Source organism: Oncorhynchus kisutch, linkage group LG3, assembly GCF_002021735.2.
Source record: "Oncorhynchus kisutch isolate 150728-3 linkage group LG3, Okis_V2, whole genome shotgun sequence".
Classification (NCBI taxonomy): Eukaryota; Metazoa; Chordata; class Actinopteri; order Salmoniformes; family Salmonidae; genus Oncorhynchus; species Oncorhynchus kisutch.
Genome location: NC_034176.2, coordinates 57,162,454 through 57,190,228, shown reverse-complemented (window position 1 = coordinate 57,190,228; position 27,775 = coordinate 57,162,454). Strand labels below are relative to the sequence as shown.

At 46.2% G+C, this 27,775-nt stretch overlaps 1 protein-coding gene across 1 annotated transcript in view; it reads right to left on the bottom strand.

Moving 5' to 3' along the window:
• Positions 1 to 2,098: 2,098 nt before the first annotated feature.
• The window catches only part of LOC109886904 (coiled-coil domain-containing protein 102A), a 67,917-nt gene continuing 42,240 nt past the window's right edge, over positions 2,099 to 27,775 (bottom strand). The window contains exons 7-9 of the mRNA XM_031809445.1: positions 16,763 to 16,933; positions 15,193 to 15,296; positions 2,099 to 3,525 (exon numbers count right to left, since the gene is read on the bottom strand). Coding sequence (XP_031665305.1) covers positions 3,396 to 3,525; positions 15,193 to 15,296; positions 16,763 to 16,933 — 405 coding nt within the window. The 3' untranslated portion in view covers positions 2,099 to 3,395. The remainder of the gene's footprint in view (positions 3,526 to 15,192; positions 15,297 to 16,762; positions 16,934 to 27,775) is intronic.

Below are 27,775 nucleotides of genomic sequence, written 5' to 3'. Positions count from 1 at the left end.
CAGACTCAAACCCATACAATTACACTCGCATGAATATGACCACACAAATGTATACAACATAGACTGGGCATAGAATTAGACAGAAACAAAACAATCCCTGTTCTGCTTACTAACTGACACCAATGCCCAACCTACAAATGGTTGGTATTGATGAACAGTCTGAAGCCTAATTCCAATGATCTGATCAAAGCTGTCAGACAGAACCCTCCCCCTCTCATCCTTTTCAGTCTGTTTGCTTCTATTGCTCTCTCTCTCTCTCTCTGTCCTTATGCACTGGGCTTAATGAGCTGTAATGAATTGTCTTCAGTACACTGGACATCAGAGAGCCATCCCAGAGCCCTGGTCACATGAGAGAGGCCAGAGAGGATAGGCCAGAGAGGATAGGCCAGAGAGAAGAGGCCAGAGAGAAGAGGCCAGAGAGAAGAGAGGACAGAGGAGAGGGCAGAGAGAAGAGGCCAGAGAGAAGAGAGAACAGAGGAGAGGGCAGAGAGGAGAGAACAGAGTGAAAAAGCCAAAGCAGAGAGAACCTGAGGTCTGCCCTGTCAATACCCCAGTGTCAGACATCAAAACATGAACAACCATACAGGTCTGAGGAAGCAGTGAATATACACTGATTGTACAAAACATTACGGAACACCTTCCTAATATTGAGTTGAACCCCCTTTTGCCCTCAGAACAGCCTCAATTTGCTGGGGCATGCCTCAACAAGGTGTCAAAAGCGTTCCACAGGGACGCTGGCCGATGTTGACTCAAATGCTTCCCACAGTTTTGGCAAGTTGGCTGGATGTTCTTTGGGTGGTGGACCATTCTTGATACACACAGAAAACTGTTGAGCGTGAAAAACCCAGCAGCGTTGCAGTTCTTGACACACTCAAACAGGTGTGCATGACACCTACTACCATACCCCGTTCAAAGGCACTTCAATCTTTGGTCTTGCCTATTCACCGTCTGAATAGCACACATACAGAATCCATGTCTCAAGGCTTAAAAAAATAACTCTTTAACCTGTCTCCTCCCCTTCATCTAAACTGATTGAAGTGGATTTAACAGGTGACATCAATAACGGATCATAGCTTTCACCTGGATTCACCTGGCCAGTCCATGCCATGGAAATAGCAGGTGTTCATAATGGTTTGTTCACTCAGTGTACAATCCTATCATATGACTAATTACAGAGTTTGGGTGAATGTCACTTTATGTCGCAGTACAACAGCCAAGGGATGTTCAAGTCAATCCACTGGCACAAATAGAACAATGACACAAAATGTACGCCATGTTGCACTGTCGTACGGTAGCGACACGTTGTCTGTGTGTGTTGGAGTAGAGTTGAGTCTAACCCTCCTGAAGCACTGGTGGCTTGTTTTGGTCTCTGAAGAGAGGTATTACGTTACCAAAGCCTGGCAAACCTCCCACGGTGACTGTACTGCATCATTATTCATCACCTAGAGGGAGAGGGAAGGAAGGAGATAAAAACAGGCTTTAAAGTTTAATGTGGGAGAACACGAGAGGCCTGAGGAGGACGACAAGACCATGGGAGGGAAGAACAGCTCCTGTTCGGGGAGCTTCCTGTGCGATACTACGCTGCTGACAGAGGGCTGGGAGATCCATTAGATCCAGACCTTTAAGAGGCTCGGTGTCGTACGTCTGATGGAACTACGGGAAACGCCCCTCTGCAGTAGGCTGGACAACACTGCGTCTGTTGACCAGATTCCCACTGAATAAACACAAGGAAGTAAACAGCGTCAATGGAGTTTCTCTTCTACCCCGAGACGAGGGAAGGTATTACATTCGGAGATGGACGTGTCTTGTTTTTGAGAGAAAACACATCGGTCTGTCTTTCATTTCATGATTCACCTCCACCTTGGCCCGAAATAAATACTGAGCCTCTTTCATGGCACAATAAACCTTCAATAAACCCCCCCTCCACACACGTTGAGTTCATGACGGCTCTGATGTTCAAATGACCCTCTGTCAAGATATTATGCAGTCCTACATGTACACACACATACACACACATACACACACGCACACACACACACACACACGCACACACACACATCTGAGACAATGCTCACGAAGAGAGACAAACAACGCAAGGTTTATACGTACACTTAACATTTATAGAGCTAAATACAAAAAAACACTGTGGTTCACAGTACAGATCAATTATCAAAAACATCAACATAAATAATTTGCATGACCGTGACAAATAACTTGGTCCCCGCAGTAGCAGATGAGTAAGTGGGAGTGATAGCCGCTGTCTTATTGCTTTCAGAATGAACTGAACAGAAAGGCCTGCACACTGAATATGCTCCCAATTACCACATCATTGACAACGTTTCGATCCGCAAGGGTCTTGGCCTGACGAAGATCCTTCCGGATCAAAACCGTGCAGTGAGCAGGCCCTTTTTCTGTTGTTTTCTATAATATACTTAATCAGCCCGGCACCTACGCTTTTTTTAAGGATGTGTGTGTTGACCACAAACTTCTCTTTCAGAATGAACAACCCACTATGTCGAGAAGTTAATACTGTAGGTCTAACGGACCCGTCCTCTACACAAGTACCCTTCGTGGTTACGGTGAGGGGACATAGCAGTGAAGGGCCTTCATATCCAGTCCCAGTCTCTCCCAAGAACACTGGAAGGATTTAGCTGTCTGAGGCTGAGCCCAAAACACTGATGAAGTAATGACGACCCCAGGTGCCAGGCGCCGAACACACACCCATAGCACAGTGACCCGAGGGCCAAACGCCCTACCTGTACTGAACTGTATGTACAGCTAACGACACAAATCCAAACGCATTACATAACATTACCAGAACACTGCTGGAACGTCACAGCTAGGTCACAGCCCCTTTCTGGAGTGGTTTTTACATTTTTATACATCAGGACGGATACTGTACAACATTCGCTGGGTGGAGGAACTCGGGACGCAAAGAGAAAGGGACGGAAGGGTGAAAGAAGAGGCGTGAGCAATCGCCTGAGGAGTGCGATTGAGAGAGCGTTTCTCAACACCGCGGGTGTTGAAGATATGGGAGCGACGGTAATGGCGGTTGAGGTGTAGGGAGCTAGAGGACTGTAGGCTCAGGCCGTGGTGGCTTGTAACCGCAGTGCACTGTGGGTTGTACTGGAGTGTGGTAGTGTAGTGTACTGTCAGTCGTCGTGTAGGCTCCCTCTGGGCCCCTGCTGGTAGCGCTGTAGTTCACAGGTACAGGGGGTGACAGGTGTCCATGGCAACCATGTGCCAGTGTTTGTCTCTACCAGGATGAGCCAGGTCAATGGAGATGAGTAGGCGTCAAGATCACAGCCGTCCAACTATCAGTCTGTCTGTCTACGGGACTCACACGGTGGGAAATGAAGAGGCCCTAAGTCAGAGTCCGTGTGTCCTTCCTTTGTTCATGGGATCTGGATCTGTAGCTCCTCCTCCTCTTCGTCTGGGTCGCTGGGCGGTCCGTCTGGGTTCTCCGGGCTGAACCGAGCTGACCTCATCTTCCCAAACAGGCCCGGGCTCTTCTGCCGCCGCAGTCTAGAACAGAGGAACACAGAGGAGAGGAAGAGTGAGTGGACTTGAGTGAGAAGGCTACTTCAGGTTTTGATCTCGATATTTCACAACTGGCACTTAAAGGCCCTGTGCTGTCAAAATTCAGTTTTTCCTGAAAATTCTGATTATTCCCTCAACAACTAAGGTATAGCTCTTGCAGAAAATCGCTGTGGAGTCCTTAGCAGTGAACGAGTAAACAAAGGCATATTTCAGGACTGCGTCGGGCTAAACACACATTGCATAATTCACCATTGCCTAAAAACCCAGGGCAACGGAGCTGCTTCTGTTGCCAAGTAACACTCAGTTAGCCAGCAATGACCAGTTACTGAGCCACGGCTGCCATACTGGTGATCATATCACCTGGACAACAGTGAAATACTAATATCGTTTCTACAGAGGTAGCGCGGGGGGAGAGGAAGAGACAGGGTGGGAGAGAGAGAGAAAGAGAGCGAGAGAGAGAGAGAGAGAGAGAGAGAGAGAAGAGAGAGAGAGAGAGAGAGAGAAGGAGAGAGAGAGGAAAGAGAGGAGAGAGAGAGAGAGCGAGAGAGGAGAGAGAGAGAGAGAGAGAGAGAGAGAGAGAGAGGAAAGAGAGAGAGAGAAGGAGAGAGAGAGAGAGAGAGAGAGCGAGAGCGAGAGAGAGAGAGAGAGAAGGAGAGAGAGAGGAGAGAGAGGAGAGAGAGAGAGAGAGAGAGAAGGAGAGAGAGACAGAGACAAAGAAAGAAAGAAAGAAAGAAAGAAAGAAAGAAAGAAAGAAAGAAAGAAAGAAAGAAAGAAAGAAAGAAAGAAAGAAAGAAAGAAAGAAAGAAAGAAAGAAAGAAAGAGAAAAAGGGAGGGTCTTCTCTCTACAACCCAGGTAAATTTTTTGAAATTCAGCAGAAGGTTCCCATCGGACCTAGCTCTAATGAATCCCTCTGCGGCTCAGAGAAAAGCTTACATTATTTATCAGCCAGCCGTTTGCCGAATTGATCATCATTTTGAGATGATTCATCGTCTTAACTTGGGCCTAAAATCATACCTGCGTGTTTGCAGTCGGCTCAGTCTGCGCCATAATGACAAAGACAAACAGGTACAAGAGAAAAGCAGACCCAGTTAATTCCTTAAAGCAACAAACACTCTATTTGCTGTCTGTTTCGCTCTCTCTTTACCTTCTCCCGCTATCTCCTTCTCTCTCCTCTACTTTCTCCAACTCCTTCCTTCCTCTGTGTCACAGCAGGCTCCGTCGATCTGCTGTCACGCTTTATTAGGACACTACAGCTTAACCGTCAGGAAACTTGTGTTTCAGACCATGCCTGTCGTTGGAGTCTGGCCTGGGTAAACGGACCGGCTGTCCAGGTAAATAGAGGATTTATTAGCGATGAGAGGAGGAGCCCAGCCAAGCACCCAGACCAGACCAGCGCCCGGGCCGTGCAGTTACACTGCTGAACAACTAGAGTTTCTAGACAGTAGCACTTACGAACCTACGGTAGCTAACAACCCTGGGCCAGCCACCACTGTCTGCCTGGGACTGACTGACTGAGTCACTGACAGACTCACTGACAGACTCACTGACAGACTCACTGACAGACTCAAAATCAAATTGTATTGTATTGGTCACATACACATGGTTAGCAGATGTTAATGTGAGTGTAGTGAAATACTTGTGCTTCTAGTTCTGACCGTGCAGTAATATCTAACAAATAATCAAACAATTACCCAACAACTACCATTTACACATAAGTGTAAAGGAATGGATTAGAATATGTACATATAAATATATGGATGAGCGATGGCTGAACGGCATAGGCAAGATGCAGTAGATGGTATAGAGTACAGTATATACATATGAGATGAGTAATGTAGGGTAAAATATATATATATATAAAGTGGCATTGTTTAAAGTGACTAGTGATACATTTATTACATCCAATTTTGAATGATTAAAGTGGCTAGAGATTTGAGTCAGTATGTTGGCAGCAGCCACTAGTGATGGCTGTTTAACAGTCTGATGGCCTTGAGATAGAAGCTGTTTTTCAGTCTCTCGGTTCCAGCTTTGATGCACCTGTACTGACCTCGCCTTCTGGATGATAGCGGGGTGAACAGGCAGTGGCTCGCTCGGGTGGTTGATGTCCTTGATTATCTTTTTGGCCTTCCTGTGACATCGGGTGGTGTAGGTTTCCTGGAGGGCTGGTAGTTTGCCCCAGGTGATGCGTTGTGCAAACTGGAATACCCTCTGGAGAGCCTTGCGGTTGTGGGTGGAGCAGTTTCCGTACCAGGCGGTGATACAGCCCGACAGGATGCTCTTGATTGTGCATCTGTAAAAGTTTGTTAGTGTTTTCTGTGACAAGCCACATTTCTTCAGCCTCCTGAGGTTGAAGAGGCGCTGTTGCACCTTCTTCACCACGCTGTCTGTGTGGGGGGACCATTTCAGTTGTCCGTGATGTGTACGCCGAGGAACCTTCTCCACTACTGTCTTGTTGATGTGGATAGGGGGGTGCTCCCTCTGCTGTTTCCTGAAGTCCACGATCATCTCCTTTGTTTTGTTGACGTTGAGCGTGAAGTTATTTTCCTGACACCACATTCCGAGGGCCCTCACCTCCTCCCTGTAGGCCTTCTTGTTGTTGTTGGTAATCAAGCCTACCACTGTCGTCTGTAAACTTGATGACTGAGTTGGAGGCGTGCATGGCCATGCAGTCATGGGTGAACAGGGAGTGCAGGAGAGGGCTGAGAACGCACCCTTGTGGGGCCCCAGTGTTGAGGATCAGCAGGGTGGAAATGTTGTTTCCTACCCTCACCACCTGGGGGTGGCCCGTCAGAAAGTCCAGGACCCAGTTGCACAGGACGGGTTTGAGACCCATGGTGTTAAATGCTGAGCTGTAATCGATGAACAGCATACTTACATAGGTATTCCTCTTGTCCAGATGGGTTAGGGCAGTGTGCAGTGTGCAGTGTGGTTGTGATTAAGTCGCCGGTGGACCTATTGGGGAGGTAAGTAAATTGGAGTGGGTCTAGTGTGTCAGGTAGGGTGGAGGTGATATGATCCTTGACTAGTCTCTCAAAGCACTTCATGCTGACGGAAGTGAGTGTTATGGGGTGATAGTTGTTTAGCTCAGTTACCTTAGCTTACTTTAGAACAAGAACAATGGTGGCCCTCTTGAAGAATAGGGATTGATTGAAAATAGGGATTGATTGAATATGTCCGTAAACATACCAGCCAGCTGATCTGCGCATGCTCCGAGGACATGGCTAGGGATGCTGTCTGGACCGGCAGCCTTGCCTGGGTTAAATTGTTTAAATGTTTTACTCACGTTGGCTGCGGTGAAGTAGAACCAACAGGTTTTGGTGAGCAAAGAAGTTGTTTAGTTTGTCTGGGAGCAAGACATCGGTGTCCGCGACGGGGCTGGTTTTCTTTATGTAATCCGTGATTGACTGTAGACCCTGCCACATACATTGTGTCTAAGCTGTTGAATTGCGACTCCACTTTGTCTCTATACTTATGCTTAGCTTGTTTTATTGTCTTGCGGAGGGAATAGCTACACTGTTTGTATTCAGTCATGTTTCCGGTCGCCTTGCCATGATAAAAGCAGTGGTTCGCGCTTTCAGTTTTGCGCGAATGCTACCATCAATCCACGGTTTCTGGTTGGAGAAGGTTTAAATAGTCACAGTGGGTACAACATCACCGATGCACTTGCTAATAAACTCGCTCACCGAGGCAGCGTATACATCAATGTTGTTGTCTGATGCTATCCGGAACATATCCCAGTCCACGTGATCGAAGCAATCTTGAAGGGTGGAATCAGATTGGTCGGACCAGCGTTGAACAGACCTGAGCACGGGCGTTTCCTGTTTTAGTTTCTGTCTATAGGCTGGGAGCAACAAAATGGAGTAGTGGTCAGATTTGCCGAAAGGAGGGCGAGGGAGGGCTTTGTATGCGTAGTGGAAGTTATAGTATCAATGATCCAGAATTTAGTCCGTTCGCATTCGATATACTGATAAAATATAGGGAGCCTTGTTTTCAGATTAGCCTTGTTAAAATCCCCAGCTACAATAAATGCAGCCTCAGGATATGTGGTTTCCAGTTTACATGGAGTCCAATGTTGTTATGTTATTTCAGGGTTGTCGAGGTGTCTGCTTGGGGGGGATATACACGGCTGTGACTAAAATCAAAGAGAATTCTCTTGGTAGATAATGCGGTCGGCATTTGATTGTAAGGAATTCTTGGTCAGGTGAACAAAATTACTTGAGTTTACTGACAGACTCACTGACTAACTCACTGACTAACTCACTGACTAACTCACTGACTGACTCACTGACAGACTCACCGACAGACTCATCGACAGACTCACCGACAGACTCACCGACAGACTCATCGACAGACTCAGTGGCTGACTCACTGACTGGCTGACTCACTTGACTCATACTGGAGAGCAGGGAATATGTGAGGGTGAGTGAGCGTGCTGGAAATGTACAGATAGTGAGATTTACATTATGAGCTGTCCAGGTTCATGGGTAAGCAATGTGAACTGGTGGCGCTAATCAGTCAGTAATGAATGATACTGTGGGACCCATAGTAATACTAGGCATAACAAATAGACACCCCCCCCTTTTCATATTATTATTATGGGTAATATATTTAGACATGTGGCAAATTCACATGGTACTGTAAAGCAGACTAGTATTTTAGGATATAAGATGGTTATTGTGGTTATCACTAAGTAATGCTCAATGTCAGCGGCATAGTTGCAGTCACCAACGCTCTGGAAAACATGAAAACAGCCTAACCAGCTCTGCTAGGGCGAGTAAAATGGTCAGAGTGAGGTGTTCTCTCTTTTGTGTCTGGATGTAGTTAATGTTAGCCGGTTAGCTTGTGTGCCGTTGTGACGGTCAGAACGCTCGGATCAACCACCTACTCCTCGGCCTGAGCGTCCAGTGTGCCCTCTGAACGCTCCGAGAGGGAAGCGCTCTGAATTTACAAACGGACAATCTGGCAACGCTCTGAATTTATGAACGCCCAGAGCGCACCCTGGCACTCCAGATTGAATTTACGAATACACATGAAGTGTCTAGCTAGTAATTTGTTATGCTAACAAGCTAGCACGAGGTTGCATAGCAACAGCATCAACTTCCGGTAGACAGGTGTAGCGCTAGTATGCTCAACTGAAAGGATTCCGTTTGTTTACAGTATACTAAAATGAACTAATAGTATAAAGTATGTAGTATATTTTCATTAAGTATGTAGTATACAGTATGTTAATATGGGTATTCGAACACAGCTCTAGTGATGATACAGGCAGTATCAATAGACATGTATCATCATCTAGTGATGATACATGTCAAATGTTCCGTGTATGTTTTGTGATTTCAGGTGAGCAAAGATGGCCTTAAGTGCATGAAAGTGTTACTATACATGTTAAGTGAATGTATAAACAAGTAAAGGGTATCAGGGAGATAAGTGATGCTTGTTTTAAAGTTCTCCAGGCACAGAGAAACACACCTACTGTGTTACTAACCGAGTGCCTAGCTAGCCAACTGGTAAGGTGGTGCGTCGTAGTGAGATTTGAAATTAGCCACCTGTAACCTCGAGGATATGTGAATGTGTCCATAGTTTCACTTCTTTACTGTTTTATAATGTGAAAATGTGTTTTCTACACGTTTATGTCTTATAAGAGAATGAGAATGGACATATTTGTGATACAGAGACTATTGACCATCGTCAGAAGAAGACCTGGAGATGATAAAGGCAGCATGTCTGACGTGCCCCCTCTGTCTTGTGATTTAAAAAAAGAAAATGAAATGTTCTCAACTTCTACACGCTAGAAGGTCGGTGACATTATTCAAGTGTGCAACAATACCAGCAATAGAGGGGTGAGTGTGTTCAGTGAGTGTTCGGTGTGAGTTCAGCGTGTGTTCAGTGTGTGTTTAGTGAACGTTCAGGGTGTGTTCAATGTGTTCAGTGTTTGTTCAATGTGAGTGTTTAGTGTGTGTTCAGTGTGTGTTTACTGTGGGTTTAGTGAGCATTCACTGTGTGTTCAGTGTTTGTTCAGTGCGTTCAATGTGAGTTCCGTGTGTGTTTAGTGTGTTCATAGAGTATTCAGCGTGCGTTCATTGAGTGTTCAGTGTGTGTTCAGTGTGTGTTCAGTGTGTGTTTAGTGAGTGTTATGTGTGTGTTCAGTGTAAGATCAGTGTGTGTTCAGTGTGTGTTTAGTGAGTGTTCTGTGTGTGTTCAGTGTAAGATCAGTGTGTATTCAGTGAGTGTTTAGTATGAGTTCTGTGTGTGTTCAGTGTGAGTGTTCAGTGTTTGTTCAGCGTATTCAGTGTGAGTGTTGAGTGGCCAGTGTGTGTTCAGAGTGTGTTTAGTGTGTGTTTAGTGTGTGTTTAGTGAGGCTTCAATGTGTTCAGTTTGAGTGGTCAGTGTTTGTTCAGTGTGCGTTCAGTGAGTGTTCAGTTTGTGTTCAGTGAGTGTTTAATGAGCATTCAGTGTGTGTTTAGTGAGCGTTTAAAGTGAGTGTTCAGTGTGAGTGTTCAGTGTGTGTTCAATATGTGGTTAGTGTGTGTTTAGTGAGCATTCAGTGTGTGTTCAGTGTGAGTTCTCTTTGTGTTCAGTGTGAGTGTTCAGTGTGTGTTTAGTTTGTTCAGAGTGTGTTCAGTGTGTGTTTAGTGTGTTCAGAGTGTGTTTAGTGTGTGTTTAGTGAGCTTTGAGTGTTTGTTCAGTTTGAGCATTCAGTGTTTGTTCAGTGTGTTCAATATGAGTTCGGTGAGTGTTGAGCTGTGCCCCATGCAGCATCCCTTTCGGGAGACAAAGTGACACGAACGTGACACGGTGGCTCTGCGAGGCCACCTCTGATCCCTCACCCGCAGGCTTCAGCGCCTCACTCTACACATCAAAAGACCCAACACAGCCTCACATAATGAATCCATTCCCTCTTCTATGGAGGACCCCGGTCTGAGCTGCAGCTCAAGCAGCAAAGCAAACATGCGTGAGTTGAACTATTTCTAGAAATGTCCAGGATAGATGGGCGGGCCTGTGCGAAGTGGACCTGCAGTAGTGTGCGCTGCCGTGTGTGTTGTGATGACGCACGGCTAGAATGGCTCCAGGGTGAACTGAGCCTCAGTTTAGAAAGAGAAAGAACACAGCCTCCCACACAGCCAGAGATCACTCTCCGTCAAATTCGGTTATTCACCCAGGTAGAGAGAGAGTCAGCCTCTCCGGTATGTTCGCTACAGGGGAAAACTACTGCAGAATATACTATGTTATTTCCAAGAAGCTGTATCTGTGTTAGTGCTGCCTCCCCATTTACTGCTCTCTGTTCTCATCCTCTGTGGTGTCATGCTAGCCTGGTTCCAGGTCTGTTTGTGCTGTCCTGTCAATTATCTGTGGTCATTGACCATATACAGGAGTTAGCAAGACAACGCCAACAGATGTGGAATCAGGCTAGTATTGATGGTGCCAGAGGCCTGGGTGGACCCTCTCTGTTCCCCGTGCCACGTTACTCTACTGGGGGACTCACTGACAGGAACAGAGATCCTTTTAATGGCGCTAAATTACACATAATAGTGTTTTGACCACAGTCACCCACTAAATGACTAAAAGCTTTTCCATTGCCCAAACACTTAACAAGGCCATGTTAAGGTGTGAGACAGTACATCTGGAGGAGGAGGAGGAGGAAGAAGAAAGAGAGAGAGAGAGAGAGAGAGAGAGAGAGAGAGAGAGAGAGAGAGAGGCCGCCGTAGGCAGACCTGGCTCTCAAGAGAAGACAGGCTATGTGCACACTGCCCACAAAATGAGGTGGAAACTGAGCTCTGGCCAAATGTATGACCATATTAGAGACACATATTTCCCTCAGATTACACAGATCTACAAATAATTTGAAAAGAAACCCAATTTTGATTAACTCCCATATCTACTGGGTGACATATCACATTGTGCCATCACAGCAGCAAAATGTGTGACCTGTTGCCACAAGGGCAACCAGTGAATAACATTGTTAATACAACCCATATTTATGTTTATTTATTTTCCCTTTTGTACTTAAACTATTTGCACATTGTTAGAACACTGTATATAGACATAATATGACATTTGAAATGTCTCTATTCTTTTTGAACGTCTGTGAGTGTAATGTTTATTGCACATTTTTATTGTTTATCTCACTTTTGTTCATCTACTTCACTTGCTTTGGCAATGTTAACATATGTTTCCCATGCCAATTAAGCCCTTAAATTGAATGTAATTTAATTGAGAGGGGTATGGTGGGGGGATAGAGAAATGATACCAACTGGGCAAAATGAAATGTGATTTGTAAAAAAGTTGTGAACGTAAGGGAATTTCATCTTTTTTTCACACAACTTTGAACTTAAATCCAATGGCTTGAAAGGTTTTGTTGATTTCACGTTGAATTCACTGTAGCTGGCAACTCAACCGAAATAAAATCAAAACTAGACCATTAAATTATGTCTGTGCCCAGTGGGTAGTCTATATTTTCATGCTGCTACTATAATTAATTGATCAAACTCGGGCCCAATTTCTTTCCACAACATTTCCGACAACAAAACCTCCGCAACAAACGCACTAATGCAAATCAATCTAATCTATAAAAGCCAACAGCCTTGCGAAACTGGCTAATTTGTTATTTCTGTCTGTTCACAGCTGGTCCAATATCAAATAGCAATGTGACACACTCCGTGGGAATATACAGTATGAAGGCTATATGATAGACTGAAAGGAGAGAGAAGCCAGGGTTAGAAAGATCTCAATAATGTCAATAAAATTCTAAGCCCTTTAAATCTATAGATTAAACCCCCCAAAAAAATTCCCTCCCTCGCTCTCCCTCTCTTTTCTAATCATCCATCTCTTCTGCGATGTAAAAATCTACCTCTCAGATCATGTCAAACCACTGGCGCGGCTCCTCAGGAAAACACACAAGCTGGGAGGAGGAGAACCTGAAATGGCAGCGCACACAACCTGCGGTCAACATCCGCAGCTTCAAATTGTTGGAGGCTGTGCGTGTTTAGCCTCTCACTGTTCAGCCAGAGTTGTGCTAATAACGCTGTTGCTTCACAACCTGCGTCCCATTTTGAAGTCCGGCTTTGGCTCCCTGATTGAGCTGAACAGACAAGCCTGCTACAGTGACGGGAAATCAATCGAAAAGAACATGCTTCATTTGATCCACTTTCTACCTGCCTTCAGAGTGCCCGGCTATTTAAGAGCGGTCTGAACGTCTTGCCAGTCCACCAGAAATGCCACAACACACAGAAAGATAAACACCCCTTCTTACCACATGCACATGCATTACCATCACATGCACACATGTTCCCGAACAGTTTCTTGTGGACCATTAAGCTGTCAGTCTTCAGACCAAAGAGGTATACTACAAAGCAGGAGCAATGAGTTAGCCGGCTAACTTCGATAAACAACCATGAACAACTATGGTTAATCAAGAAAGCTAAACTTTGACATGTGTTTTTGGTTGTTGAGTCAATTGTAGACCATGCCCATTTAAAGCTTATTTTCCAGAAGAAGAAAAAAGTTATTTCAGAATATTAAGGCAAGTTAGCTGGCTAACTCATTACTTCTGCTTTGTAGAATAGGCCTACACCTCAGCCTTAGTAGTGGCTAGTTGTTTATGCCCAGTGTGACAGATTGGAGTGGCACAGTATCACAAAGCCTCACATGAAATCACTACAACTCCGGATCAGGACCTTTCTGTTTTAACAATGTTCTGACAGCGTCATGGCGACAGCGTTACAATAACACCCCCCCCCCATTGTTAGAGACCTTTCTCATGGTGGCTAGTTTTGTCTGTATGTCTGCCTGTATTTCTCTCTGTTGTGTTCATCTCTTATCTCCCTCTCCATGTCTCCCAGGCCATTATAGCCACACGCTTCAGCACCCCGCCGTCTGCATCTCAGCCCTGACCATAGGCCTGTTAACAAACCCGGGGGCCAAAGGTCATGTGTGTATGGACTATGTGGAATATGCTTGTGTGTGTGTGTGTGTGTGTGTGTGTGTGTGTGTGTGTGTGTGTGTGTGTGTGTGTGTGTGTGTGTGTGTGTGTGTGTGTGTGTGTGTGTGTGTGTGTGTGTGTGTGTGTGTGTGTGTGTGTGAGTGGCATTGAGCGTGTGTGCACAGGATTAGATGATCCACAGAGAATTGATTGATAAATCAATGTGAAGGATGGACTTTTAACAAGCTACAGTAAAACAAGCATGTGGTAAGCTGGGCCCCTAACCACTCCTCTCCCACCACACACACGCACACACACGCAAACACACACACACACAGTATTGGCTGTCCCAGAATGCAACAGAGGTTTTCCCGGATCACCTGGCCTGGTTTGCTGCATTGATTTAGATATTAGCTTTATGATCATAGACTGGGCTGGAGCTGGGAGACCACTAGACTATTTATATCTCAGACAGACAGGCTGGGATGTGGTGGGAACTATTCCCCTGGTTAAAGGGATAGTGCGACATTTTAGCAATTCCTTTTTCTACTTCCCTAGAGTCAGATGAACTCATGGATACTATTTTATGTCTCCGCGTGCAGTTTGAAGGAAGGTGCAGGTCATTTCTGGAGCCATTGATAACTAGTGTTGGCGCAATCACTGGAAGCATGTAGGAACAGCTAGCATGCTAGTTCATCCGACTCTGGGTGAGGAGAAAAAAGGGCTTTATTGCCAAAAATATCACACTATCCCTTTAACGAACCAAGGGGAGAGAGAGTGTGAGAGCGCAATCAAAGAAAACATGGCATTTGGTTGGAAAAGATGGGAGAAAAAGAAATGACAGAAAGAGAGAGAGGAGTGATAGGATAGTAAAATACTCTTGGGAGAGGTAGCGGACAACCACTAAATCTCAAAATCCATTATCCATGAATATTACATTTTTTAGAAGCATTAATATTCCCACTCCTATCCAGCTACGACCCGTGCATCAGGGTTAATGTGGTTAGAGCGAGTTCATCCAAGTACAGTACAGTGTTATACTAGGAGCCTGATGGGGCCTGACTTCCTCACTGTTCCAGGTCTGTCAGAGCTCCATGAGGCCGTGTGTGTGTGTTCCTCAAAGGCGTTTCCATGCCAACACGCCTGTCACTCCTCTGCTAAGCTACAGGGGGCCAGCACCGCTATTCTGCACGCAGGCTCCGTGTTACTACGGTAAACCATGGCTGGGCGGCCCGCGATTGGCTGTCGGTGTGGATGAGCTGGGACGCGGGTGGAATGATAAGGTAGAGCGAGAGAGAGAGAGAGAGAGAGCATAGGAGGGTGAGAGAAAGAGAAAGGAAGGAGAGAGAGAGAGGGGGACATAAAGACTGGCCTAGTCTGAGCAGGGCTGCCTGCCTGACAAACTAAGACACAAGTCTCACAGTGGGCTAATCTCCTCCAGCTAAGATATCTGAGAGAACTAGTTCATAACAGGAGCATGGCAGCCATATAGTACACTGTCTGATTAAACATCATGCACCACCAAAGACCGCTGAGAAGGGTAGGAAATTGGATGTGTGGACGCGTGCTTTTCCTGCACGTCTTGGTGTGTAGGCTACTGTGTGTGTGTGTGTGTGTGTGTGTGTGTGTGTGTGTGTGTGTGTGTGTGTGTGTGTGTGTGTGTGTGTGTGTGTGTGTGTGTGTGTGTGTGTGTGTGTGTGTGTGTGTGTGTGTGTGTGAGAATCAGTTGTACCGAGACTGCAGATGTTCCAGTTGAACCTGGAGGTTCTCTGACTGCTCCACCTGCTCATCCAGAGACCGCTGTAGCTTCCTGGTCTGATTATGGGCCTCATCCAGCTGGGAGGGAGGGAGTGGGGGGGGGGGCAGAGAGGGAGGGAGTGGGGGAGAGCGGGAGGGAGGGATGGAGGAAGAGAGGGAGGGAGGTAGGAGAGGGAGGAGAATGTGTGAGAGAGAAATCGGTCATTGCAAATCAGTCACACCGGACTACAAATCCCAGAATCAGTATTCTGCATTGAATACTTTGGAATACCCAACACTGACAGTATGTACTGTATCTACACTGCCCTCTGTAATTGTTGGGACAGTGAAGCATTTCTTCTTCTTTGGCTCTTGTGGTGGTTCATTTTCTTACTATCAACTGAGGATAGACAAACGTATTACACAAGTGCGAGTTGTACTTCAACTAAATCTTTATTCACTTATTAATAAGGGAGCAGGTCAATACAACACACACATATATAAAGTGAATCGATTGAGTGCTCTACGTTAATGATGGCTGGTCGACGAATCGCCCTCAGATGATTCGTTGAGAGCCCCGAGACAAAGATACAAAGGTATTTTATAGAAACATTAACTCATGCTATGGAATGCGGTCTCTTCAGGTTTTATCACCCAAAAGACATTGTTAATCTTCTGTCAGTGTAATTTGAGTGTCACGCCCTGGCCATAGAGAGGCTTTTATTCTCTATTTTGGTTAGGCCAGGGTGTGACTAGGGTGGGCATTCTATGTTTTGTTTTTCTTTGCTGTTTGGCCGGGTGTGGTTGTCAATCAGAGGCAGCTGTCTATCGTTGTCTCTGATTGAGAACCATACTTAGGTAGCCTTTTCCCACCTGAGTTTTGTGGGTAGTTGCTTTCTGTTTTTGTGTCTGCACCAGACAGAACTGTTTCGGTTGTTCTCTTTATTGTTTTGCTATTCAGTGTTCAGTTCAACTAATAAAAGATGAACATGTACCACGCTGCACCTTGGTCCTCACCTTCTTCCACCAACGGCCATTACATTGAGGGTATTTCCAGTCATATCAGGTGAACCGCTTCGAAATTACAGCACTTTTTGTACATATTCCCCCAATTTAAGGGGAGCAAAAGTATTGGGACAAATTCACTTATATTTTTATTAAAGTAGCAAAAAGTGAAGTATTTGGTCCCATATTCATAGCACGCACTGACTACATCAAGCTCGTGTCTCTACAAATGATGTTTGTTTTGGTTGTGTTTTAGATTATTTTGTGCCAATACAAAATGAATGATAAATAATATATTGGTCCCAATACTTTTACCTCCCCTAAAATGGGGGGACTACGTAGAAAAAGTGCTGTAATTTCTAAACGGTTCAACGGATATGAGTGAAAATACCCTCAAATTAAAGCTGGCAGTCTGACCTTTAACCTCAACGTGATTGTTTGATGTAAACTCCAACGTTTTGAAGTATAGACCCGAAAGAACAAAAAATGCTCCCAATAATTACGCAGGCAACTGTATATGTATCCATGTATAAGTGAATGTGGTGTGTGTTGGTGCCCACCTCGTCCTCCGCCTGACCCAGTTCTTTCTTCAGCTCCTCCACCCTCAGCCTCAGCTTCTTCACCTCTGTCTCGTGCTGCTCCACCCGCCGGTTGGCGTGGGCCAGCTCGGCCATCTTGTCCTGGTACTGCTTCTTCACCTTGGAGTGGATGTGGCGCATGTCTGCCAACTCCTGAGGAGCAGAGGGGTCGGGGTCAGTCTGCTAGTCTGTTAGAGTGGATTTAAAATCGGGCCTCGGGCCAGTTAAGTACCGGAGCTTATATGTCAATTTCAGTTACAAGCATGTCGGATGGGTGTCGGATGCCGTTGGGTCAAATTAGCGTACATCCCCTAGTAGCAGATCCTCCAAGAGATTCCTTGTGAGTTGAGTGAGTTACTCTGGTCTTTGTTCGGCTAGACATCACCGCTACTGTTCGTTGGAGCATTGAGGATCTGATCAATAATGGAAGCGCTTCGTTAAGAGCACTTTTAACACATTCCCACAATAGAGAAGCACAGACTCCCATTGGAAGTAAACATACTATACCAGGAAACGCTTGTGCCGAGCTGAGAGCTTACAAACCATTACCCATACGGCGAGAATAAAGAAAACATGAAGAAAACCTTGAACCACTTGAACTGGACTGACCACCTGTAATGACCACCTGCACTTGACTCTTCATGCCACAGCACAGATGCACTCACTCACGCGCACATCCACACCCACCCACCCACACACACACAGTTGAAGTCAGAAGTTTACATACACCTTAGCCAAATACATTTAAACTCAGTTTTTCACAATTGCTGACATTTAATCCTAGTAAAAAATTCCCTGGCTTAGGTCAGTTAGGATCACCACTATATTTAAGAATGTGAAATGTCAGAATAATAGTAGAGAGAATGATTAATTTCAGCTTTTATTTCTTTCATCACATTCCCAGTGGGTCAGAAGTTTACATACACTCAATTAGTATTTGGAGGAATTGCCTTTAAATTGTTTAACTTGGGTCAAACGTTTTAGGTAGCCTTCCACAAGCTTCCCACAATAAGTTGGGTGAATTTTGTCCCATTCCTCCAGACAGAGCTGGTGTAACTGAATCGGGTTTGTAGAACTTTTTCCTTTTTTCAGTTCTGCCCACAAATTGTCTATAGGATTGAGGTCAGGGCTTTGTGATGCCCCCCCAATACCTTGACTTTGTTGTCCTTTAGCCATTTTGGCACAACTTTGGAAGTATGCTTGGGGTCATTGTCCATTTGGAAGACCCATTTGAGACCAAGATCTAACTTCCTGACTGATGTCTTGAGATGTTGCTTCAATATATCCACATAATATTCCTTCCACATGATGCCATCTATTTTGTGAAGTTCACCTGTCCCTCCTGCAGCAAAGCACCCCCACAACCTGGAATTATTACACAGTGAATTATAAGTGAAATAATCTGTCTGTAAACAATTGTTGGAAAAAGTACTTGTGTCATGGACAAAGTAGATGTCCTAACCGACTTGCCAAAACTATAGTTTGTTAACAAGAAATTTGTGGAGTGGTTAAAAAAATAGTTTTAATGACTCCAACCTAATAGTATATAAACTTCCGACTTCATCTGTACATTCATGCTACACATCGAAACGGATGCTACCAGACTCTTATTATGATTGCTAAATACTGGACAGTTTAAACACTTGCCCCCCAATCCCCGCTTCCCCAAAATATGTCAATATTGGACTATAAATTGTGCCTTCCTGTATTATACTTATGCTAAAATGTCTATTCTATTGAGCCATTTACTTTATGTTCGTATTCTTACCTGTTACTATTTCTTATTGTTGTTGCATTGTTGAAAAGGAACCTGCAAGTAACAACGTGTATCCTGCACATCAGACTAATAAAAACTCTGCTTTGCATTGAGCAGTGCAACCTCGACGTAATCACCACAGTCATCGTTCACATCAATTGAGTTCTCCTGAGGACTCTCCTGTATGATCAGGGCAGAACAGCTTGTACTATTGTTTCATAAGGCCAGAGAAATTAAAACAGGGAGGGGACACAAGAACGTGGGGGAAAGCGGGAAGGAGGAAGGGAGGGAGAGAAGTAAGGAGAAAGAATCAGAGGGGAGAGAGTGAGGGAGTGAAGGAAGGAAGGAAGGAAGGAAGGAAGGAAGGAAGGAAGGAAGGAAGGAAGGAAGGAAGGAAGGAAGGAAGGAAGGAAGGAAGGAAGGAAGGAAGGAAGGAAGGAAGGAAGGAAGGAAGGAAGGAGAGAGAGAGAGAGGGAGAGAGAGAGAGTATTCCCTAGCTGCATATCGAAGTATTCGAGCAGCCCTGGCTAGATGAGCTGTCCCTATTGAAACAGACGAGCCACGGGTATCGATTCAGTGCTCCAGCCCTCCACTTAACAAAAGGGACAAAACACAACTGAAATAAAACAACATAGGGAGGAAGTTGAAGTTTGCGGTTGAGGTGATAAACTGCGTAAGCAATGCCTCAGTCTGTCACTGGCAGTGTGATATGCCTACTACGTATGCCCAATCAATGTGGGGCCAAGTCAGAAAATAACTTTCCCAAACGTATTCTTTCCTACGCCAAGAATCATTGACGCCTTTAAATCAAAATGACAATCCTTCACCGGCACCTTCATAAATGTGTTGTTTAAAATAAAATGCATCGCATGCATGTGACCAATAAGACCTATAGCATATCATAATAATCATATTAATAAATTGGTTAGAAAAAACTCTTAACGCCGCGACACGTGACAACAAACGTGACAAATGAACTCGAATGTTTGGTTGCTCGGGAAGCAAAGGGGAAGTCAGATGTGTGGAATACATTTGACTAGTTCAAATCAAATCAAACTGTATTGGTCACATACACATGGTTAGCAGAAGTTAATGTGAGTGTAGCGAAATGCTTTTGCTTCTGGTTCCAACAGTGCAGTAATATCTAACAAGTAATCTAACAATTCCCCAACCACCACCTAATACACACAAATCTAACAAGTAATCTAATAATTCCCCAACCACCACCTAATACACACAAATCTAACAAGTAATCTAACAATTCCCCAACCACCACCTAATACACACAAATCTAACAAGAAATCTAACAATTCCCCAACCACCACCTAATACACACAAATCTAACAAGTAATCTAACAATTCCCCAACCACCACCTAATACACACAAATCTAACAAGTAATCTAATAATTCCCCAACCACCACCTAATACACACAAATCTAACAAGTAATCTAACAATTCCCAACCACCACCTAATACATACAAATCTAACAAGTAATCTAACAATTCCCCAACAACCACCTAAATCACTCAAATCTAAAGGGGTGAATGAGAATATGTACATATAAGGATATGGGTGAGTGATGACCGAGCGGCATTGGCAAGGTGCAGTAGATGGTATAAAATACAGTATATACATGTGATATGAGTAATGTAAGATATTTACATTATTAAAGTGGCATTGTTTAAAGTGGCATTGTTCAAAGTGACTAGTGATCCATTTATTAAAGTGTCCAGTGATTGGGTCTCAACGTAGGTAGCCGCCTCTCTGAGTTAGTGATTGCTGTTTAGCAGTTTGATGGCCTTCGAGATAGAAGTTGTGGAAAAATCAGACAGGTGCCTTTTTTTGTTGCTAATGCTTGACTAAAGCAACCTAGGTCGACCAACAGTCTATCGACGAAACATTAGACCAGTCGACTAAATGGGGTCTGCCCTACTCTCTAACCATACTGTCACAGACAACTCACATAGGTAGAACCAGAGAAGTGGAAGATGGGAGGAATAGTCCGGGAGGCCATGGACACACAACAGGGGAAATGCATCCATTGCCACTGGTCTCAGCGGGCCGATTGAGTCCTTGATTAAAGGTCAATTATTGATGTGTTTCTGCGGCTTTCTTGTGTTCTGTCAGGCTGGATATGGCTCCCACAGTGACTGCCCCCTGCCCGGTACACTAGCTCACACACAGAGACACTTTAAATAACACACAGCTAGGTTAGAGTGACAGCAGAGAAGCTAAAGTGCTGTGTACAGGAGAAGAGAGAGAAAGGGAGAGAAAGAGAGAAATAGAGTGAGAGAGAGAGAGAGAGAGAGAGAGAGAGAGAGAGAGAGAGAGAGAGAGAGAGAGAGAGAGAGAGAGAGAGAGAGAGAGAAAGAGAGAGAGAGAGAGAGAGAGAGAGAGAGAAAGAGAGAGAGGGAGAGAGAGATTAGAGGGAGCACATGGTTCATGAACAATTCAATGTGATAATCAAGTGTCCAGACTGTGTGAAAACACATGCATGATGTGGCTCCCACAACTCCCAGTACTGCCAAGACTAGGACTGGATGAGGGGATAGACACACACACACACACACAAGAACACACACGCACAAACTCCTGTCAAAAAAAAATAAATTGATTCCCCAGAACACCTGGAGAGAAAATGTTCCTTGACTCTTTGTTTCTAGGTCACATCAATTCGAGGACATGGCCTACTTCTAGAGGCTCGTATGGGAGGCCCAGTATAAAATACAGTTAACCCTGGTGCATGACTACCAATGCATGACGCGAGGATGACTCGCTACTGTCCATCGTATGTTGATTTATGTTTTTTGCCACTTTTCATTTGTAACACAACCACATCCTTGATTGTTGTTTTTACTGAATGTCGTTGCGTTGACAATCTTTTTTTTTTTTAGGATGCCAATATTGTTAATGAATCATTCCATTTCCAAAGTGCGTTTTGGCGATACGTACTGTACATTCTTCTCTCGTGCTAATAAAGCAATTTGACAGTGAAATGGATTAGTATCATACAGCACATAGAACAGAACAATCTGGCCCGGAGACCTGGCCCGGAGACCTGGCCCGGAGACCTGGCCCGGAGACCTGGCCCGGAGACCTGGCCCGGAGAACTGGCCCGGAGACCTGGCCCGGAGACCTGGCCCGGAGACCTGGCCCGGAGAACTGGCCCGGAGACCTGGCCCGGAGACCTGGCCCGGAGACCTGGCCCGGAGAACTGGCCCGGAGACCTGGCCCAGAGACCTGGCCCGGAGACCTGGCCCGGAGACCTGGCCCAGAGACCTGGCCCGGAGAACTGGCCCGGAGACCTGGCCCAGAGACCTGGCCCGGAGAACTGGCCCGGAGACCTGGCCCGGAGACCTGGCCCGGAGAACTGGCCCGGAGAACTGGCCCGGAGACCTGGCCCGGAGACCTGGCCCGGAGAACTGGCCCGGAGACCTGGCCCGGAGACCTGGCCCGGAGACCTGGCCCGGAGAACTGGCCCGGAGACCTGGCCCGGAGACCTGGCCCGGAGACCTGGCCCGGAGACCTGGCCCGGAGAACTGGCCCGGAGACCTGGCCCGGAGACCTGGCCCGGAGAACTGGCCCGGAGACCTGGCCCGGAGACCGTGTGTGTGGTGATAGTGGAGGAGCCCACTGTAAAAGGGGAAGATGCTTTACGATCCAATACCAAGGTTTTCAAAAACGTTCGAAATGAACAATGTAACCACAGAACCCTGATCCACAAAACTGCCATTTGGTGTACTGTAGCCTAAATACTAATACAACTATCATCCTTGTATCTTTTTATCAAACTAAAAAAGGATCAGGCTTGTTCGTAGCAGCGGTGGCACAGTGGCAACATCAGCAGTCCTTTTGAGCAGGAAATCCCCGGTATCACGTATGACCTCGTGCAGATAATTGTTTGGTTGATTGATGTGAGATTGTGATTGTGATAGGGGTTAAGTGGAAGGGGGTCGTAAGGTCTGGATTGATACTATATGCATAGAGACACACAAGGACAGACAGGGAGAATGCTCTCATCGAGTGCCTAGTTTAGACAAAGGGAGAGAGGGAGGGGGAGACACGGGGAGGGGGAATGAGAGGGAGGAGAGCGGTAAGGGAGGGGCTGCGAGCAGGAATAAACAGGGCAGAGGTGAAGACTAAGAACAAAGGGAATTTCCAGGAAGAAAAAGTGACATGAAAAAGAGAAAAGGGGGAGAAAGATCTAGAAGAAGGCAAAGATGACCGAGAGAAGAATCCAAGAGAAGAAGAAAAGAGAGTGGACTCAGAAACGCGTGACTGCATCACATCATCTGACAAAGAACCGCTTCAGAGTTTGGATCTTGGAAGCCAGCGAGACGCCGCGGAGTCAGACAGCATTCTCTACTGCTGGATCGAAAATTTCACTCAGCTGTAATGTGGGTCTGAGTGTCCTCCGTGAAGGGACCGCTTCGATAGTGAGAGGAGGGAGAGTTGCCGGGCTAAGAGCTGAGTCTCCATAAAACACGAGGGAGAGACTGATGAATGATCTATGATGATGAAGATACTCACTGGAGGTGAGGTGAGAGATGGAGATTTCGCACTCAAACTGATTCACAGACACACTGCTGGGAGTGCGTGTGCGCACACACATGCACACACACTGGAAGTAATCAGTCCAAAAAGCACATCATATGTAACACACAGATGAAGAGCCATATGGAATGACACATGTAGGAAACACCCTTACAGATACACTTTTCACACCAAGGTTGACAGAAACACACACGAGCAGTAAGACAACCCGGCCCCATAGCCAATTAGTCAATAAAGAAAGAGAGGGAGATTGGTTGGAGGGAGCTAGATAAAGGAGGGTGTCACTGAAGGCTTGCTGTTAAATGTTTCTCCTTGACTGGCTCCAAGACCCTGTAATCTGCCATAACATCGGCTGGCACTGAAACAAAGACACACACTAGACACAATACACTACACACTCCGGTCAAAGTAACCACAAACACACTGACATTAACACGAAGACACAACACACAAAATGACCAACACATACTGAACAGCCAAACAGATACAGCCTGGTTCGATTGCAGGCTGTATCACATCCGGCCGCGATTGGGAGTCCCACGGGGCGGCGCACAATTGGCCCAGCGTCGTCCGGGTTCGGCCGTGGTAGGCCGTCATTGTAAATAAGAATTTGTTCTTAACTGACTTGCCTAGTGAAATAAAGGTTCGAAAAATATTTTTTTAATTAAAGCCAAGATGGAGAAAGACTAAAAAGCTTTATGCAACACAGACATTATTCACACATGATATCTTCCACCCACTCCACCCACACCACCCACTCCACCCACACCACCCACTCCACCCACTCCACCTACACCACCCACTCCACCCACACCACCCACACCACCCACACCACCCACACCACCCACTCCACCCACACCACCCACTCCACCCACACCGTTTCCCCTCCTCCTCTACCATTAGCATATTTTCATACATGTATATTGAGACCCACACATACTGTGGCCATGCATGCAGCACATGCACACACACAGATGCATATTCAAGACAGAGATACACAGACATCAATGATTGTTCAGGAATCTCGCTTACACACTCCACATTCCCTTACAGGTATTATAAAACGGAATATAGTATTCATTTAGACCTACACACTGCACGCCCACCCACAGACGCAGACGCAGACGCAGACACACACACACACACACACACACACACACACACACACACACACACACACACACACACACACACACACACACACACACATACCCTGGATAGTAGAATTGGGTTGATTATGAGGCTGCCTGAGGGAACGGAGCCTATTGCTATGCTCCAGCACGATTGGTCAGGATTAGATCAAGTCTATGGAAATGGGAGAGGGGGAGGGAGAGAGAAGATAGTGACAGAGTGATTCATCAATGGGAAACTGGGGGCACTGGGGTGGTAATGGTTCCACAGTCAGCTAACGGCTCCATAAGCCCATCTCTAAGAGCCACATCTCTGAGAGCCACTGAGCCAGGTGTGTGATTCACAGTGGCCCCCTAGAGGTACCAAAGAGCTGCCAGAGGGAGCACCTAACCCCACCCCCCCCGGTCTACACCGCCGCCAGACAGCCTGCTCACACAGTTCCCCCGGGGTGTGTTCAGCAAGACACAACATTTTGGAACGACAATGTCGACAATGTTTGGCAACGGAATGTGTCCATGGGTACTGTCTATACCTGCCATTCTACAGACGGATCCAACTGGGCTGGTTGAATACGGGCTTAAAGGCTCGACAGCCTCAACCAGTCTGCCCTGGACCATACCGACCACAGTCTAAAATTCAGTTTGCAGGCTGCAATATCCATAATTAAATATCTGTAATATTTTCAAAGCAAACACTTAGTCATAATATAGCTAAAGCTCTCCCTCTGCCTAGGATGTAGGCGATAATAAACACACACACACACACACACACCTCCAAGCAGACCTGGCCCCAACCGGGGTTGCCCCTGTGTAGGATAGCAGTGCCCAACTGCAGTAATTGACGGAGCAGGTGCATGGCCTTGGGGTCACCAACTGCAACTGCTGGAGTTCATCTCCCCACGCACCTGGCAACGGAGCAAACTCATTACCCTGACCAAGCCCCGGCCCTACGACACCTGCCCCTGCCGCCCGCTCCTTGGCCTACCCTCACCTGTCTCTCCGGCTTCTCACTTCAATACTGGTGCTCTTGCTCGCCATCCTCAAAGCGAGTGTTTAACTTCTCTACAAATGCCACTGCTCTGCTCTGTTCTCTTCAACATCCATACCACTACGACTGCCCCCTTCCATATAAACCCATACCTTTTTCCTCTAACCTTCCTTACACCTCTCCTTTCCCTCTAGTCCTGTTCCCCTCCCCCCTTTCTCATAAAGATATTTTGCTGACCCTCACCCTGTAACGTACCTCTCTCCTCATAGCCGAGAATAAATGTCAGGTTGAAAAGCCGCTCCTTGGAGAGAGAGAGATGGAAGGAAGCTGGGTCTGTCCTGTCAGAGCACACATCAGGGCAGATTTTCGCCTTTCTCTCCCTTTTGCTCTCTCTCTCCCTCTCTGTCACACACACACACAGACACGTTTATCTCAGTCCTCCAGCCTGAAAAGCATGTTCCCTCAAATTACCTCAGTTTCTGCATGGTATCAGTAGAATCCTTCCTCTCTGCTTCTCCTGCCGCACATTTATAGTATAGCAGTTATTTTCGCCCTTCACACACAGGAACACATAACACACAGAGACAACCCCCCCCCCCCCCCCCCCCTACAATCTCCTGTACCTGCAGTCTGTCCCTTGTCGGACCCCGTGCCACTCCAGCCCTCTCTCTCAGTCTTAATGACATCTCTGGGCTGCCTGCGAACTGCTGCATTAGCGACCAGGCTCATAAATAAGCCATTCAGGCAAGCAGTAATGGAGTCTTTTACACTGAGCCCAAGCCACATGGCCTACCTGCAATGAACAGGCCTTTTTAGGCTGAATGGACTTCAGGGGAAGAGCTGCATCACACTGACTGAAGTCCACTGTTTCTACTCTGACACACGGGAGACGGTTACGTCCTGTGGGCGGTGGCACGATTCCTTCCCCTCCGTCACATAGGGCACGACAGCACGTTCAACATTCAGACGTCCTTGTCATGCAAGGCTGTGCACGCTGCGGATGAACAAAGAGCATTCATGGTGTATCAGAGGGAGGGGGAGAGAGAGGAAGGGGGGAGGGGGAGGCGGCGAGAGCGACGGTTGATATGAAAGAGGAGAAGCCCTCGCGGAAGGCACAGCAGGTCCAAATGGAGAAGTACTGAGACAGGAGACCCTGAATCTGAGGAACAAGACAAATCATTTCACACTAATTAACCCCAGATGTTATTACCAGACGCCAGGAGAGCTCATTTACATACACACACACATGCGCGCAGAGAAAGACAACAAAACAATGAACGTGGATACAGGTACACACACACAAAACACAAACACTGCCACAAACGCAATTGAAGTGTATCACCCTCAATGAAACGCACACATTGCAAACCCATGCAACAGATGTTGTGATGACAATGAAGCTAACTAACTAGTGTAACCTGTTAACCAGCATCAACAGTATGAGAGAGTCAGTCCATTATTCAGGCAGAGCAGATGAGCAGTGTGTATGGGCTCATTAATCAGTGTGATTGGTGAGCAGTCAGGTTTTATTCCTGGAGATGGGAGGGTCCTGGGGGGGGGGGGGGGGTAGAGCAGGGGCAGCTGTTTCAGGAGGTGGGGGTGATATATTGGCCCTATAGGCTGCAGCTGTATTGAATGGAGGAGGGGGTGGAGAGGTTTGGTTGGGTTTACTTGTGTTTGAGAGCGAGAGAGAGCGAGAGCGAGAGAGAGTGAGAGAGACTGTATATACTGTAGCCATAATCTGACCTTTGAAATGTCTCTATTCCTAATATTTACTGTTCATTTTTAATTGTTTATTTAACTTTTGTTTATTATCTATTTCAGCTGTTTTGTCAATGTAAACATATGTTTCCCATGCCAATAAAGCCCTTTGAATTGAATTGAGAGAGAGAGATAGAGAGAGAAAAAAAGAGAGAGTGAGAAAGAGAGAGAAAAAGAGAGAGAGAAAATCCTGTACGCTTCAGAAAAAAACAACTCCAACGCCTTTTTCTCACCAAACATGATGTTCTATTCACTGTTACACAAGGATTTCTGTTATCTGGCTGGGTCTGACACAAACCCACTCAGAGAGGTGAGAGGCTCCTCACGGCCAAGGTTCCGGTCCTTGGTGAGAGACTGGGAGGCTTGTCATTAAACAAAGCTCTCTTTATTTTACCAGTGGGCATATCCAGATGGAGTAGAGGGGGAGACAGAGGCTGTAGAGATAGGAAGCAAGAGTGGGAGAGCGAGAGAGAGAGAGAGAGAGAGAGAGAGAGAGAGAGAGAGAGAGCAACAGAGAGAGAGGGCAAGAGAGATAGAGAGAGGAAGGAAGGAAGGAAGGAAGGAAGGAAGGAAGGAAGGAAGGAAGGAAGGAAGGAAGGAAGGAAGGAAGGAAGGAAGGAAGGAAGGAAGGAAGGAAGGAAGGAAGGAAGGAAGGAAGGAAGGAAGGAAGGAAGGAAGGAAGGAGAGAAAGAGGCGGATAGAGAGAGGGCGAGAGAGAGCGAGAGAGAGAGAAAGAGAGAGAGAGAGAAGAGGGGGACAGAGAGATGGAGAGCAAGAGAGCTCAAGAAGGAGGGAGCAAGAGA